The sequence below is a fragment of the Varanus komodoensis genome, unplaced genomic scaffold (genome assembly GCF_004798865.1).
Source record: "Varanus komodoensis strain SLA01 unplaced genomic scaffold, ASM479886v1 scaffold36, whole genome shotgun sequence".
Lineage (NCBI taxonomy): Eukaryota > Metazoa > Chordata > Lepidosauria > Squamata > Varanidae > Varanus > Varanus komodoensis.
In genome coordinates, this window is record NW_025335873.1 from 3,897,568 (window position 1) to 3,913,693 (window position 16,126).

Genomic DNA, 16,126 nt, shown 5'->3' on the forward strand with positions numbered 1-16,126 from the left:
TATAATTGCCAGGATTCTAATCCACATTGGGAAGCATGAAAATGGTACCACTTAACCATAGGTCTTCTGCGTTAGTTCAGGCATTACTCTGATCTTTCCCCTCAGTCCCTGAAACACAGAAAAGGCTATTTTTCTAGGAAATCCCACTAGAGTTTCCCCAAGAGTGGAGAGATCAGTCTTGCTTTCCTCTTAAGATGCAAGATCTCTTTTGTTTGCCTACACAAAGGCACACACTATTTTCCCATCAACCAACATATGTGCAAAAGAATCCCCCCCTTGAGTGCATACAGGCGATTGGAAATTATAAAAGTTGTAGGGAAGCAGAAGTATTATTTCCTCACCACCACTGCTTTACAAATAAAAACCTGGGAAGAGGAAATGTATTTATTTATTTATTGCAGTTCTGTCTCACACTTCCTCCATCAAAACATCAGCGTGGAGACTCCCTTGGATGCAAAGGCAGTGCTAAGTACCCAAATAGACCAAACCAAAACAAAACACAGATCTGCTACTTTACAGATGCTCTCAAGTCTGGGCAAGAATGTATCCCTAAAGAACCCTGCCTGCTAAAGGCACCCCTATTGGGAAAAACGGATGTAGGCAGAGAAAAGAGGCGGGCATTTGCCCTTAGGGGAAAACAGGTAGGCAAACTCTGCTAGCAGGAAGGTCGTGGGGGGGCAGTCGAGGGTGCAGCCCGGGGGCGCAACACCAGCAGATGCATCGCCTGCATTCAGGGCGGCAAGCGCGCCTGGGCGCCCGCTGCGCACCCGCCGCGCACCCGCCTTGCTTGGAGAGATGCGCGCAAGGCGGCGGGGCTGCCCGGGCCCGGAATCCCCGGAGCAGCCTTCCCCAACCGGGCGCCCTCCCCGCTGCGGAGGCCTCCGAGACGCGCCACCCCCAGCGGGGCCGGGGGACGACAAGGGGCAAACATGCCCGACGCGGCTCTGCACTCCCTTAGGGGAGGCCCCCGGGGGCGCACATACACCTGCGGGGTGCGGGGAGACGCCCCCCTCGCCCTCGCCCTCACCTGGACCGCGGGCCCCTGCCGCCGCCTCAGGGCCGCGCGTCGCGTGCTCCCGTTGCCATGGCGACCCCCGGCGCGCGCCCCGCGGCCGCAGCCTCCGCCTGGTCGCCGCAGGCGCGCATGCGCGATACCCGCCTCGGTCTCGCTTTCTCGCCTTTCCCCCCTCTCTGTTCAGCTCTTGACGTTTATCATCGTTCCTCGGATGGAAAATAAACGGAAGAAAGCGGCGGAAGCGCCGACTCTGCTCCTGACGCACCTCGCGCTTCCCTGACAAGAGGCGGAAGCGGCGGGTCCTTTAACGGCCCGGCGGCATTTTCTTCCGACGGCGCGGAGAGCATTGACGGGCCGCGGGGCGGGGGCCGAGGAGGGGCGGGGCCAGTTGCTTGGGCCACGCCCCCTGCAGGGCCGGCGCGGCTTGCCCGTCACGCGCGGTTCTCCTCGCGAGCGCGCGAGCGCGCGCAGCCGTTTTCCCGCCTTTTCGAACCGCCTTCATGGCTCGGCTCGGCTCGGCTCGGCTGGATCGAGGGCAGCTCCCCTTTGCGCAACATTCCCATTCATTACCTTTCTACCCCGCCTGCTCCCTCTTAGGGGGAACCCAAAGTGGCTGCTTCAGTCCTCCGCCTCCTCTCCGCTTTATCCTCACAACAACCCTGTGAGGTAGACTGGTGACTGCTGGGCAGAAGTCACTCCATGAGTTCCACTACCGGGAACCCACATCCCAGTCCAAAACTCTAACCACTCTACCACACTGCCTGCCCGTGGCCGATAAGCCCCAGCTGGATAAACCGCAGTGGCAGTTTAAAGGAAAACTTGCCCAAAGCACCCTAGCACCTGGCCAGCCTAGCTTGTACCTCCTTAATTGAGCTCATTTGAAAGATTGATTTAAAAATGTTGCACCTTTAACTGCAGTAATGTGAACCAATCAGACCTTGCCCGGAAGGGGGCGTGGCCAATGAAACCCAATAAACACGCCCCCTCCGGTGCAGTGGCCGGGTGAGTTGCGTTGCTTCTGCAAACTCAAGTAGATTGAGTTGCGGAGAATTGTTTTGCTAGGCTGGACGCTGCCAAGGTCCTGCTCGCATGCTGACTCTTGATGCCGAGCCTGGTAAAAGGCAAAAAAACAGAGAAACCTGTCGGTCCAGCTACTGCATGGAAGAGAGAGAGAATGAATAGAAAACAAATCGGTTGCATAAATAAATAAATAAAATATTGACGAGTCAGCCCAGTGTGCAGGATGGCAACCTTGGTGCCAGCCAAAGCATGCTGCTTACCAGGTCGTTACTAAGTTGCAAATTCCTTGAAGGAACTTTTTTGATTGTATGGTTCATTAAGGCATTCAGGCTTTATAGAGCAACAATGCTGAAATTCCATAGCTACTTTTTCTGATAATGTTTGCAGAACCGAAGTCTCTCTTCAAAAGCTCTCGGTGCTTCCTGCATGGAGGAGAGAGGAAGTGCTCAAAATTTAATAGGTTTATAGTAGGAGGCTAAATATCAGACCAGGGTCAGGAGGCTGAAGGATGGAAATGAACTTCCCATTTGTGGTTGCTCTTCACTGGCCGTCAGACTTGGCAAGAAACCAGCTTTTTGGAGGGTCCAGCTTTTCGGAGATGCAAAGTTCAAAACCCACATTGCAAGAAATGCAAGTCATGTGATGTAAGAGCAAATTTTAGGGATTGAAATTGCCGGATATGCCATGGGCTGAATTAGCTTAAATCACCCCATGGTTTTTTTTTTTTTTAATCTAACCATTGGTTTATATTTGCATCAAGTTTTCCAATTATTCAAGGCTGCTTGCATTGCAGGCACTGACCACATTCAAAAAAGGAAAGAGGGTCTTCCAGTGAAGGAAGCCTGAAACCTGCCTGAACCCCCCCCCCCCCCCCACTACACACACATCAGAAGTCCTGGCCTTTTGCTGACAAGGGCAAGGGTGACCTGCCCCCCCCCGCCCGATGAGGGCGGGTATGCAAGATTCGATTGGTCAAAGATTTCTTTGGAAAATGCCCTTTTCCCGTAAGCACTGGCTATAGCTTTTGTTTAAACTTGCAACATCTTGGCATTAACTTCTGTTTTGTTGCTCGCTAGGGTATTACACTTAATACGCAAATAAAAGAAGCAGAGCCAGACTTCTGCTTATCGGAAGTTAACAAGGTTATATTAAATGTAGTGCAATCTGGGCATTCCTCATTTTTCTTCTGTCTGTGGATGTGGATCGTTAAAAGGCGCATCAGTGAAATTGAAACTGCTCCCCACTTGCAGACAAGACAGAGATAGAGCCATGCCAATTGTCCACTCGGCTTTCTTTATCGCTGGCACAGGGCAAAAAATGTCATGAGCCCTGGAAGCTAAGCTACCAGTGGAGCATGGCTGAGTAGAAAAAATCCTGTACCCTAGTTTCTCTCTCTCTCTCTCTCTAATCCTAGGAGCATCATGACCACTATTTTTTGCTGAATGTTGGTTATGTAGCTAAGACACCACTTTCTTTCCATGCAGTTTGAGGAGGCAGAAAAAATGGTGTGTTTCCACTGTCTCCCCAAAACACACTTGTTCCTCCAGCATTTCTCTGTTGTTGCCTGTTAGGCCTGGGCTGAGGGACCCTGGCCCCGAACTGTTTCCCAGGGCTTGGGATCTATTTCCCTAAGCTCTGAGTCTCAGCTGGTACTAATGGAATTTTTTCTTAGTGTACTTTCCCATGCAAGTGGTGATTATCAAGGGGTTTGCGGTAAGAACTTAATTTTTTCCCTTCCCACATGTTGAAACCCCCATCAATTCTCCACAACCTGGCCATTAATCTTAAGTTTTATCCCAGCTGAATTGCATGGGCTGCAGGCAATTTTCCTCCAGGATCAAGAGAGACACAAGCAGGGACTGGAGAAGGGTTAGTGGAAGCTACAGAGAGAGTTTGCAAATTATTTAAAATGAGGAACCCCCACTGGGGCAGAGGAATGACTTAGAACAAGGTGTGCAAATTAATTGAGAACTTATTCTCCTTGAACTGATGTGGATTTAAATAAATTGATGTGGAATTTAAATGCATCCTAGTAATTAGTTCTTAAATAGCATGGATAGATACAAATTAGTGATTTGCAAATGGCAAATTTGATTTCTGTCCTGTTGATTTATTTGGACAATGATCCTGAGACAGAGACTTAGAAATATTGGTTGTGTGTCTGTCTATGTGTAACAATGTCTCAAACTCAGGCTGGCAGAGAAGTGAAGAAGAATGGCTCAAAACAACATGTCTGAAGAAATCTCAGCTAGAGGTTTGTTTTTGGTTTTTTAAGGAACAAGGTATTGCATTACTTCTCCCAGAGTTTGCTTGCTTACATGGTAAAGGAGTGTCTGACTTAGCAGTATACATTGCACCGTGCTTAAAGGCACACGGGAAAGGAAGGCTCTTGAATTAGGTACTCCAGTCTGGCTGGCATTATAGAAGGGGATTTCCTCACAATTCCCTTCTGGGATTTGATGACCTGATGAATGATTAACTTTTAGATAAATCCACTAACAAATTCATTTGATGGACTTGCAGGAGAACAGAACACCAAGGGCTGGTTTCCCCGGTCCCAACACCTCCGAGCAATCATGAATCTTCTAGGCATTTTCTTTCTTCTGATGTTTTGTGGAAGAGGGTTGACTCAGGAGCAAACGTAAGTAATGTGTGCTTCATGCAACACAGAGTTGTTGTTAACCAGAACAAGGATAAAAGGGGATAGACTGGTTTTGGCAGGCTTAGTAGCAGATCCATTGAAATCAGTAAGCTTTAAACATAGTTTAAGTCCCTTTGATTTGAGTGGCGATATTCTAAACATAACTAAGCTTGGATTCAGCCCATTTTGAAGCCTGGAAGCATGGGTCTATGTACTTTATCTCTTCCTCCGTAAGACGCTTGCCCTCCTGTAAGTTGAGGATATCACTGTGACCCTGACTCATACACCACTGCCTAGCGAGTCTAGAAAGAATTTCATGAGGGTGACAGCTCCTGAATTCTGGGCCTCCCTGTCCAAGGATGCCCACCACAAAACCTGTAATGATGTTTTTAGACTGTGAGATAGAACAATGTTATTTCAGGAGGCATTTGGAGATGCAAGGCTGAAACAGGTGACATGCAATTTTGTGCAATTTCTCCTGGCCAGGAAGTTCTTGCAAACTGCGACTTTTGTAGTGGGATGGTGGACCTGCTGTATTATTGCTATGGGGTTTGGGGGAAGGGACTGGGCTAAATAAACCAAATCACTGTAGGAGAAAGGATTAAAACACCCCATATGCATGTTATGCCTCAGCTGGCAACTTCTAAAGCTATAGCTATATTTTGTTTAAAACACACACACATACACCCCTTAAAGGAAAAACAACATATGTCCTGTGAATTTTCAGTCCAGCTTGAGTGCTCTTTTAATCCTATTGTAATATTATTTGTTGAACTGGTTTGGTCTTATTTAAATAGTTATGTGCTCTGTTTATGCAATTCGTAATCCACCTGCATGGTGCCTTTCATACCAAAAACCAGATCAGAAATGAATAAATAGTGAAGATGAGATACATGGTGACAAGCAAATTTGTCTGCTGTTTGGTCACAAACAAATTGCTAGCCAGTTAGACAACCACCGAAGAATCAAAGCTCTTGCTGATTTTGGTAGCATGTCACCTGTATTGTTCAGGGATTCCCGTGCCCACCCTAATTCTATTTAATGCAAAACTGATCTTTAACAGTGGGCAGTGCATTGAGCGATAGCATAGAAAAAGCTTTCTTTTAATATCAGCCCATGTTTTTCAGAGGTCCTGGGCGGTTTTGCTGTTCTGCAGCTGGATGTTTTCAGCCTGCTCAGCCTCAGCTGTGAAGGGCTAGAATTGCTCCAGTATTTAGCAATTAAGCTGCTGCTGCTGCTAGTTGCAAAGTCATGCTTGACCCTTTGTGACCCCATGGGCACAATTAAACTGCTGGTACCCTCCAGTTACATCAGCTACAAGTCCCATTATTCCCATTCCTTGGCTGTGGGTCAGGAGAATTGTAGTCCAACACATACAGAAGGCATTGTGTCAGGGAAGGCTGGACCCACGTCACCGAGAAGTTGCACATGGTCCAATTAATTGTGCATCATCGGTGCGATCCTGTACAGCTGACAACACAAGAGGAGGGTTGTCAAGTTCTCTCTGACTTTTAGCAGCCTATGTAATAGATTCTGATATGCAGGAATTGGCAGGTGAGCCACTGAGCTGCTGTTGAAATGACAAAGCTTGGTGGAAAAGCGGTCGTCCTTGAGGGACTGAGTGCTTTAATTTAGATCACGCCTAAACTGTGGTTCTGCTGAGGCAGTTCCTTACACATTCAAGTTATTTGTCCTGTTATTTCTTGATACTGTTAGTATGTGCTTTTTTCCCTTGGCAATCTTTTTTCTTTGAATTATATGGCAGCGGCTCTGGATCCTTCACATTACTTTTTTCATGTAGCTTGGAAAGGAAGGAGGAACTTGCAGTGAAAGAGCCAGAATTTTGCAAGACTATAACAGCGCAAAACAAAGAACTTCTTGCAGTGGAACATTTTGCATCCATGGCATGGTATAGGGGGAATATGGGTGAGCACAGCTCCAGGATTTTTTTTTAGAATGGGGGCAGATGAAGTATTAGGGTAATGGCAAGAATTTTCCTATTGGTTTACACCAGCAGATGCAGAAGAGACATGTAAGGATTCTCAGCATGATGCTGCAGAAAGCACAGGGCCAAGCCCATTACAAAATACGAGCAAAAGTGATTTCTGGTTGCACAAGTGACGGTTTCCTACCCTCCACAAACACACCGCAGTGCCTGACGGGGCCCCTCATAAGGGATAAAAGCGACCATTTGTTGTGCCTTTGTTACAGATATGTCATCTCAGCACCCAAAATCCTCCGTGTCGCATCATCTGAAAAGGTGGTGATCCAAGCCTTTGGATACGAACAGGAGTTTCCAGTGACAATATCTGTTAAAAGCTTCCCTGATAAACAAACAACCTACGCTCTTGGACACGCTCAGCTAACTCCGGCAAATCAGTTCCAAGGTTCCGTCACAGTAACGGTATGTAGTTAAAACAACTTCCAGTCCACTTACACACTCGGTTTAATTTAAGCCCAAAGCTGTATTACAAAGGATCCTTTGTTGCACAGACTAATAATTAGTTACAGAGTGTCAATAATAAATGCCCAGGTAGGACTAGTACTATCAAATATATTTCAGCAGAAGCCAAATGTGTTTTGGCACAAAATGTTTCATTGGTGCGGCCTCATATAACGCAACTCATTTATTATGGTGCAAGGCTTAGGGGACCAGAAATACCATGAAAAGGAATTTTATGCCATCACCCATGTGTGAGTTTTAAAGTGCCAAAGACATTTTGCTGCCCGTGACAAGCCAGAATGGTCCAGCCTCCTATTGCATGTACAAAGGCCAGTTGGAACGTCCGCTGGATCTGGCCTCAGCTGTGATGATGGGACACAAGCATCCTTTGCTGCTCTTTAAGGTAGCAAACTAACTTAGGGAGCACTGAGCAGGCTTTCTGGCACAAATCTTTTTTTCTCCAAAATGTCGCCACTGTCTCCCAGACTTGGTCACCTGCACCAAGTGTTTTTTTGCCTTTTGGTACTGTCCGTGGGGTTTTCATGGCAAGGATCCTGGAGTGGGTTGCCATTTCCTTCTCCGGTGGATCACGTTTTGTCAGAGCTCTCTGCTATGACCTGTCCGTCTTGGGTGGCCCTGCATGGCATAGCTCATAGCTTCATTGAGCTATGCAAGCCCCTTCGCCACGACAAGGCAGTGATCCATGAAGGGGTTAAGGTGGAAACACTAATACTTAGTGAAAACTTTAATACTAGAAGATGAAGCTCAAATGCTTTGGCCACCTAATGAGCAGGAAGGACCCACTGGAGAAGAGCCTAATGCTGGGAACAATTGACGGCAAGAGAAGGAGGGGATGGCAGAGGATGAGGGGGCTGGATGGGGGTCACTGAAGCAGTTGGCTTGAGCTTAAGTGGACTCTGGGGGATGGTGGAGCACAGGAAAGCCTGGAGGAGTGTTGTCCATGGGGTCACGAAGGGTCGGACACGACTTCGAAACTAGCAACAACAAGCAACCAAGTGTTTCCTTTTGCCTAACAGAAGGTCCAGCTCTTTTGTTTCTGCTGCCCTTCCAGAATTTTCCCATCTTCACTGGCCTCGGATCCCTCTTCTGATAGGAAGATAGCCTTCCTCATTTTGGCAGGCTGAGCGGAGCTGTGAGTTGAGTTATAGTCCAGCACATTGGGTTACATTGGCTATGGAAAGGGTTATAACCCTGAGACATAATTAAGTGCCACTTACCGCAAGCGCCGGTTAGGGTGCATTCACTGCCAGGTGTTTTTAAAACAACTAATAGCACAGATCTTGACTTGATTTCCCGAAACTCCATGCTGTTGTTGAGGCATGTCATCAAGTTTTCTCTGAGCGATGGTATGAATCCGATCTTATCAAGTTTGTTACTTGGCATTTTTAGTTGGTTTTCGTGAAAGAGGGGAAATTATTCTATTACATGATTAGTTGGCTGCATTTTTGTTTTAAAAATCTATACCATTTCCAGATTCAGCCCAAAGATTTATCAAGCAGAGACCCAAAGAAACCAGTAGAATATGTATATCTGGAAGCAACTTCCCCGCACTTTACAAAAGAGAAGAAAATGCCCATTACTTATGAGAATGGATTCCTCTTTATTCAGACAGACAAGCCTATTTACACTCCTGATCAATCAGGTGAGGTTACTTTTTCTATTGCAAAATGCTGCTAAACACTGTTGCAGTTTTGCATTATCCTTAAAGCCAATTTTGATTGTTTTTTAAAACAATAGCACACTTGAATTAGCTGAGGTGCAGTCCTAGGCAAGTTTAAATAAACAGACCTAAAATTCCTAGCAGAGTCCTCTTGGAGGCCTTTTTTCCTGTCTGAATTTGCATAGGATTGGCCTTTAATTGACTGGATTGAGCTATCAAATTTTTAGCTAAAAAGATGCTGCTAAGATTTCTTTCATCTGATTTAACTTGATTGTGATGCTGTCATGCAATGTTAGACTGTAATGTTGTTGTTCCATTGAAATTTATTGATAGTGTATTTAAAGCATCTGCTGATCCTATTTCCAGGATGTCCTGTTTTTCGGTTACTCCCATCAGAGCACCAATCGCAAAGCAGGAAGGGTATAGACATTTCCATACCTGCAAGGGAGAGGTTTGTGAGAGCAGATCTCTTTTCTGCTTGAGGATCTCCCTCACTTTCTGGGGAGGGAGGCAGGGGGATGCAAATCAAATGTGTTATGATCCAGAGACTGTAGGGGTACAGCCTAAAGGATAGTGATCACAATCCTGGAAGAGGCATTCCCTCTTTCTCTGTCATGTAGGATGGAATGCCTCTTAACATAGATGCCTCTTCCAGCAGATGTTGGGATGCATTCTTAAATCAAGCTCTGGTTATTTTCCTTAATCTGTGTTGTCTTATGGATAACATCAGTCACTTTTTAGTGTCGGTGGGGTGCTCTTAATTTGTGTTTTGTTTTTCCTGATGTTTGGTAGATGTATTGATTTTTTTAGATATTTTTGTTAGCTGCCCTGAGGTTCCCAAATGAGCCAGAAGGCATGCATTCCATTAGAATTAAGTATCATTTATTTGAAATTATCACTGCAGTGAAGGTTCGGGTCTATTCCTTGAATGAAGAGTTGAGGCCAGCAAGAAGATCAGTCACCTTAACCATTGTGGTGAGTGTCACTCCTCATTAAATGTAAACATAATCTAGTTTTCATTTTAAACATAAGCAGCATAGACAAAACAAGCCAGCATGCAGAAGTAACCTAAGGGGGTACAGATGTTATTGGACTCAAAACTCCAATCAGCCGCAGCTGGCACAGCCAGCAGTAAAGGATTTCTCATCTTAGCAACATCTCGGCCCCAGAAACTTTCCTCCTTGGCAATAAAGTTTGTCCTAACAGACATCTGACAAGCCTCACCATGCACTCTGGGCTCACGTACTCCTCTTCTCCAACATAGCTGTGAGGACTTTGGAAGCCATTTTAATTTCATCCAGACCTTACAAAATATGAACAAGCTTATTTGCTTTGTATGAAACAAGTTAACTGCTGGAAACAGTTGTTCAAACTTTTCCTGAAAATGTGTTACTTAAATATGTAGATGCTATTTGGAGTTGATCTTAAGCCATCACTGCTTTGTGTTTTGCTCGTTTAGATCTGTTATAAGCTGGCTTGGAGAACATTTAATCAAAAGTGAGGTATAAATCTTTCAAACAAATCTGTTTTAGTGAGTTCTGCTGAGCCACTCCTTAATTTGGAGGGTTTATTTTTTTAAATGTTGCATTTATTTCAGAGTTTCAGGGCCAAATCCTCCTGCCCAAGGGAACTTCCTGCAGAACAACATGCAAGTTGTCAAAAATCAATACAAGTTTTTATTTTCTATGCAGGATCCAGAAGGAGTAGAGGTGGATATTATAAATGAAGATGACGTTGCCGGAATTGTTTCCTTCCCTGACTTCAAAATCCCACCACATCCTAAGTATATCTATTAATACTTCAAATATTACTAATTAAAGCTTTGATCCTGGGCGCAACCTGAATGGTGCAAAATAGAGCTGCCAGGTTGCTGACGGGGACGGGGCGTTATGATCACATGACTCCAGTCCTCCGTCAGCTTCACTGGCTTCCCATTGAAGCCCGGGCCCAATTCAAGGTGTTGATTATGACCTATAAAGCCCTAAACGGCTTGGGTCCTGGCTACCTGAACGAGCGCTTATGTCCGTATTTGCCCGACCGCCCTTTGAGATCTGCGGGAGAGTCCCTTCTCCGGGAACCCTCCATGAAAGAAATTAGGAGAGTAAGTACCCGGAGGAGGGCTTTCTCTGCGGTGGCGCCCAACCTATGGAATTCACTCCCCAAAGAGGTCCGCCTGGCACCGTCGTTACGGGTTTTTCGGCGCCAGATAAAGACCTTTTTATTTAAACATCATTTCAATTGTTAAAACATATGATCTGGCCAGGGCAACTTCTTCTTCCTTCTCTTTCTCCTCCTATATTTTTATTTTATACTGATAATTTTAATTTTATATTTGTAAGTCAATGTATTTTTTGTATTTTTGTATTTAATGGTAATTTATTATGTACTATTGTATTTCAATGTATTTTATCATGTTGTAAGCCGCCCCGAGGTTTCGGCAAGGGGCGGCATAGAAATGTGATGATGATGATGATGATGATGATGATGTGTTGGTGCTGCTATTGCTCAGTCAGTACAGTTTCAAGTGTTTTGTATATCCTGAATCTGAACGGATGGATTTAAGTCCCCCTTCCCTAGCTGGTGCCTTCTAGATACAATGGACTATAGCTCCCATTATCCATGACCTACAGGCACTTTAATACATCTGGAAGACACAAAGTTGCTGAACACTGATTTAAACATTGGTCTCAAGAGTTGGAAAAGTCTTCCTGGAATCTGAAACCCAACCTGATCAATGGAATGGGATTAGATTATTTTCTGTGGGGTATGGAGAAGGACTTCTCTAGCAGCAGCGATGCCATAAGATGGCAAATCAGTCTGCATGAATTTTACTCAGAAGTGCAAAACTGGTTCACATTTAGCCCTCTAGGGGATGCTGGAAGTTCACGGTGTTTGAAAGCAAAGAGGACCTTAATGAGGGAGACAGCTCTGTTTGGAAAACTCAGTTCTCCAAGGTACCCACTCCCGAGGTGCATTGTTTCAGTCAGATGTTTGCTACTTGACTGACTACAGAATGTATCCTTCTAGGTAAAGCACTTCTGCAAATGATACTTAAGTGTTTGCGTGCTACTGCAAACAAACAAACAAATGGGATAGAGATGCATACAGAGCTGGCTCTGTATGCATCAGATCCTTGATCTACCTAGCCCGCTTTGTCATCACGGACCGGCTGCAATTCTCTGGGGTTTAAGGCACAGGAGTATTTCCTGCCCTACCTGGAGACGCCATGGATCAAACCCAGGATCTCTTGGAAGGAAAGCATGTGTTGTCCTATGGTCACTGGCCTGTTCTTCAAGGGAAATTGAACATGTCTCTTACTTTGCTCTGTGAAGACTCAGTGAGGACCCTGCAGAATTAAATGCAAAGGCTTGTGGGAGAGGGCAGAGAACATGGGCTGCTAACAGAGCAATTTCAAGGGGGTGGCAAAAGAATGGATTTGGCTCAGAATATACCAGTTTTTTGAACTGAACCCCCCCACACACACCATCTAAATGCAAGGAATTCAGGCCCAGGTGGGTGCAGCTTCCTTCCATCCCAAGCAATCATGGAAAGGAACAGGGAGAATTGGGTCACTTTTTGGAAGTCCTTGTGAGATCTTCTGTTAGGCTGAAGGCAAGCGTGCAAGAGACCACTTGTTTCTGCCTTGCCATTCAAACAGTCATGTGTAGCTAATGCCTGCAGACTGCTTTCTGTTCCTGGGAATATTCTCTGGCTGCATCAGGACAGCATGCCCTGGATCAGTCTCAGGTTTTGGGAGAGTGTTCTGATCCCCTGCTAAGATTGACCAGGGAGGCTGGTTTTTTAGAACCCCCAAGTGGAACCATCAAGGTAAAACTTCAGGGCAGGTACCCCGTGCTCCGCTCAGCAGAATAAGCAGGTAGGTCTCTAATCACAGCATGAGTACAGCATTTGAAACTAAGTCCAGTAATACACATTGACTTTTGAAATAGGGAATCTCCTGTGAGACCAATAAATCTGAAGACTAAATTTACAGCTCAACCCTGAAATTTAGAATGAAGCCCTTCCCCTATTTTTAAAAATGCCTTCATGAACTTTTTTCCTCATAGGTACGGTGTTTGGAAAATTAAAGCCAAGTATCAGACGATCTTTGCAACCTCTGCTGTTGCCCCATTTCAAGTTAAAAAATATGGTAATGCTGATGCTTCCTGGAATGTTAATACTAATGAATATAAGGATACCAGATGTGTATTCTTTGCAGGGGCAAATTATTCCATTTGCATTATTGAATATGCATAATGTATATTCAATACATGAACTGCATTTGTTTGCTGTTGGCATATTCTTAACATGCTTTTAAGTGACTTTTTTTTTTGCTGGGGAAAAGCCATTTCAGAAATGGGAGGAGGCATTTTCAGTGAAGAAGTGGTGGGGGTCTGTGTTTGAGTCTATGCCCACTTCAGCCCCACCCACGAGTTCTTCCTCTCCAACTGCACCCCAGATGCAGCTCTTCTTGCAGCTGGCTTCCAGGAACATTTATCCTCACAAGCATGTTTCTGAAACCTTCAAGGCAGTATAGTTCCTTTATAGGATGGGTAGTTTCCACATGCATCCAACAGTTTCCTCTTTGTTCCATTTCCTTCCACGTGGTTTAGGGAATGGGTTCCTCCATGCATTCAAATATAGGATTGAATTAAGGTTTGCCATGATAAAATTTATGCTGGTGAAAAGCGTTTCTTATCACTTACGGAAAAGAACAGAACAAAGATTTTCCCACCAGCATGCAAGATTGTTATAAAATGAGACTCTGGAGCAGAAGAAACAAAATGAGTGCCAACCTCGAGTACAGGGTTTCCTCTGTATAATTAAACGTGTCAAATTAACTTTCTTTTACTTCATATTTCAGCAATGCCAAGGTTTTCTGTCACCATAGAACCCGAGAGCAACTTCATTAGCTCTCAGAAATTCGAAAGATTCAAGATTACTATCAAAGCCAGGTAAGACGGGCTTAGCAATGTTTCTTCTGTACTCTAGTTTGTCCCCCCCCCCCCCGCCCTTTGGAGGAGTCCCACTAGCAGTCCAAGACATTGCAGTGGATTCTGGGAAAGATTCCTCAAGCTCTATAGTATGGCCTCTTGAATTGGCAACCTGACTTATAGGCTAGGAAGTTTCAGATGTGAGTGTCAGTACTTAGATAGTGCAATTCAGGCTCTCAGTGCTCAATGGCAGTAGCAGTGAAAGGGGAGCAGCGGGGAGGGGTAAGATATGCAAACAAAACCAAAGAAAATGGCAATCCTGAGTAGATAACGGGGAACCCAGTAACGACCCAGTGGGCACCAAGCATAGCCTGCGAGTGCAGAATACTGACGGACTGTTTTAGGCTGGGGATCAGAGGGCTGGGTGGAAGCTAGAACAACGTACCATAGCTGACTGGAACTGTGAACAGGCGCCCTCCAGAGTGCAGAGTTTTGTGTTGCTTTCACTCGTTCCCTTTGGTCGTTAATTCTGTCGTGAGGCTCCCTGCCACGGCCCTGACAAAGATCTCTCTGAAGCTGCTGTCTGACTTTTCCATTGGCACCAGTGGGAACTTTCCCTGAAATGCAAGCAGCAACTTCAGAGAGCTGTTTTTTGGCAGGAGAGGAGAGTTAAAATCTGCTCCCATCCCCCAGAGTCCCAAGTCTGGTCACAGTTCCCTGCAGCACCTGTGCACTAGGGCTGGCCTGGGCATTTTTCTGTTGGAAGGTCAAGGGTGCCCTGACCCTTTCCGCTTACAGAAGCTGCCTGGAGTGGACTGGCCGTGGAGCTAGTTTTCACTACCGAGAGGAAGGCAGGTGCCTCCATCGTGGCAGTGGGCTAACTTAGCCACCTGTCCCTGGCTCTCCCCAGCCTTGCTTCTGGCTCCCAGCCTCGGCCACAATGCCGTCCCTCTACCTACTGGTAGGACCGGCCTTGCTCTGTGCATGACATACAACCCACATGTTTCTTGCATACAAGTAATGAGCAACGTTGTGGCTGGCTTGTGCTTTAGGCACCCTTCTTCAGCCTAGTGCCATGCTGAAGTTTTGGATTTTAATTCCAAGCACTCCTGGCCATTGGTCATGATGGTTGGGGCTGGTGGGAACTGAAATCTGAAACAACTGGAGCAGACCAGGTTTGGGAAGTCTGCCTTAACCCATTCATCTTTGCCCCAAGGATGGCCCCTCCCAGTTGGAAATAAATGACTTATTATACATTCCTCTTCCCATTATCCGTGCTGCAGCGACAAAAACTGAGTCAGGTTATGGGCTGATGTGCAGTTTCTCCTTCACTCACTTTTTCTTTTTGGTCTTATTTCCAAGGTATTTTTACAACAAGGCATTGGCTAATGCACAAGGTTTTGTCCGTTTTGGAATAATTCAGGGGGGGCAGAAAACCATGATGCCCAACGCCTTGAGACAGGTCGAGGTAAGTTTGGAGAAAATATAATCGGGTTCTATCTGCTCCAGTTCCCAGTGTCGTTTCTGAGGTCTAGATCTGGCTCCGGTTTACTGAGGCAATTATTCAGTGTCAGCATTTCCATTTTAAAGTAGTCCTATCAGGGGCGTAAAGGGGAAACAAATACTCTTTGGAGTAAAATGTAGCAGACAGTACCTCATCCAGGGAGCAGTTTCAGCTTGGCTCAAAGAGCCAGGCCACATCAGTAGATCTCTTGTTGATTTTCCATCAGCGATGGGAAGCTGCTCTTTAGCAGGACCGCGTTACTTAAAAAAGAAAGTAATTCATTAAAAGGGTCGAGGGGCCCAAGTTGAAGCCTTTCTGGAATCCCTAGGCACAGACTAGAATCCCTAGTCTGCCTAGAGACATTAAAGTTATTAGAGATTCACTGTTCCCTTTTGAAAACTTGGGTCCCCATGCACTTGCTTGGATTTCAGAACAGGTATCGGCATCAGTGATGGCCACCCATTTGGGTGACTTTAAGAGGGAATTGGGCAACTTTATGGAAGAGATGGGTACATGCCTGTGTACACCAGGTGCTGGGGCGCATGGGCCAGAGGGTGCTGCTGCTTTCATGCCCCATTCAGCTAGATGGCCACTACTCGAGTGTAAAGACCCAGCAGTTTGCATTTAAGTTATCAGCAAAGAAAGAAATGGCAGTGGCAGGGGAATGGTTGATACTTTATCAATTGTTGATACTTTATCAATCAGCCTAGCCTTCCCCAATCATCTGCCTTCCAGGCACATTGGGACAACAACACCCCGAATTCCCAGCTAATGGCCCTGCAGGATGGGAATTCTGGGAACTGCAGTCCAAATTCCTCTGTTGGTTGGGGAAGGCTGTGCTAGGTGTATTCAGAAGTCCAGCTGCACATGGACTGTTCATCATCAGCA

At 45.8% G+C, this 16,126-nt stretch overlaps 2 protein-coding genes across 4 annotated transcripts in view; one reads left to right on the top strand and one right to left on the bottom strand.

The window, feature by feature from the left end:
- Positions 1 to 1,330, bottom strand: part of CNTRL (centriolin) — a 50,544-nt gene extending 49,214 nt beyond the window's left edge. For 2 of the 3 annotated variants that reach the window (XM_044439926.1, XM_044439923.1), the window contains exon 1: positions 1,028 to 1,329. The gene's annotated coding sequence lies outside the window, so the exon portion shown is untranslated. Of the gene's footprint in view, positions 1 to 1,027 lie in introns of all 3 variants that reach the window. The other variant, XR_006415638.1, reaches the window with a different exon arrangement.
- Positions 1,331 to 4,507: 3,177 nt separating this feature from the next.
- The window catches only part of C5 (complement C5), a 50,741-nt gene continuing 39,122 nt past the window's right edge, over positions 4,508 to 16,126 (top strand). The window contains exons 1-8 of the mRNA XM_044440105.1: positions 4,508 to 4,676; positions 6,888 to 7,080; positions 8,614 to 8,782; positions 9,705 to 9,775; positions 10,492 to 10,583; positions 12,868 to 12,950; positions 13,665 to 13,755; positions 15,097 to 15,202. Of these exons, the coding sequence (XP_044296040.1) occupies positions 4,612 to 4,676; positions 6,888 to 7,080; positions 8,614 to 8,782; positions 9,705 to 9,775; positions 10,492 to 10,583; positions 12,868 to 12,950; positions 13,665 to 13,755; positions 15,097 to 15,202 (870 nt within the window). The 5' untranslated portion in view covers positions 4,508 to 4,611. The remainder of the gene's footprint in view (positions 4,677 to 6,887; positions 7,081 to 8,613; positions 8,783 to 9,704; positions 9,776 to 10,491; positions 10,584 to 12,867; positions 12,951 to 13,664; positions 13,756 to 15,096; positions 15,203 to 16,126) is intronic.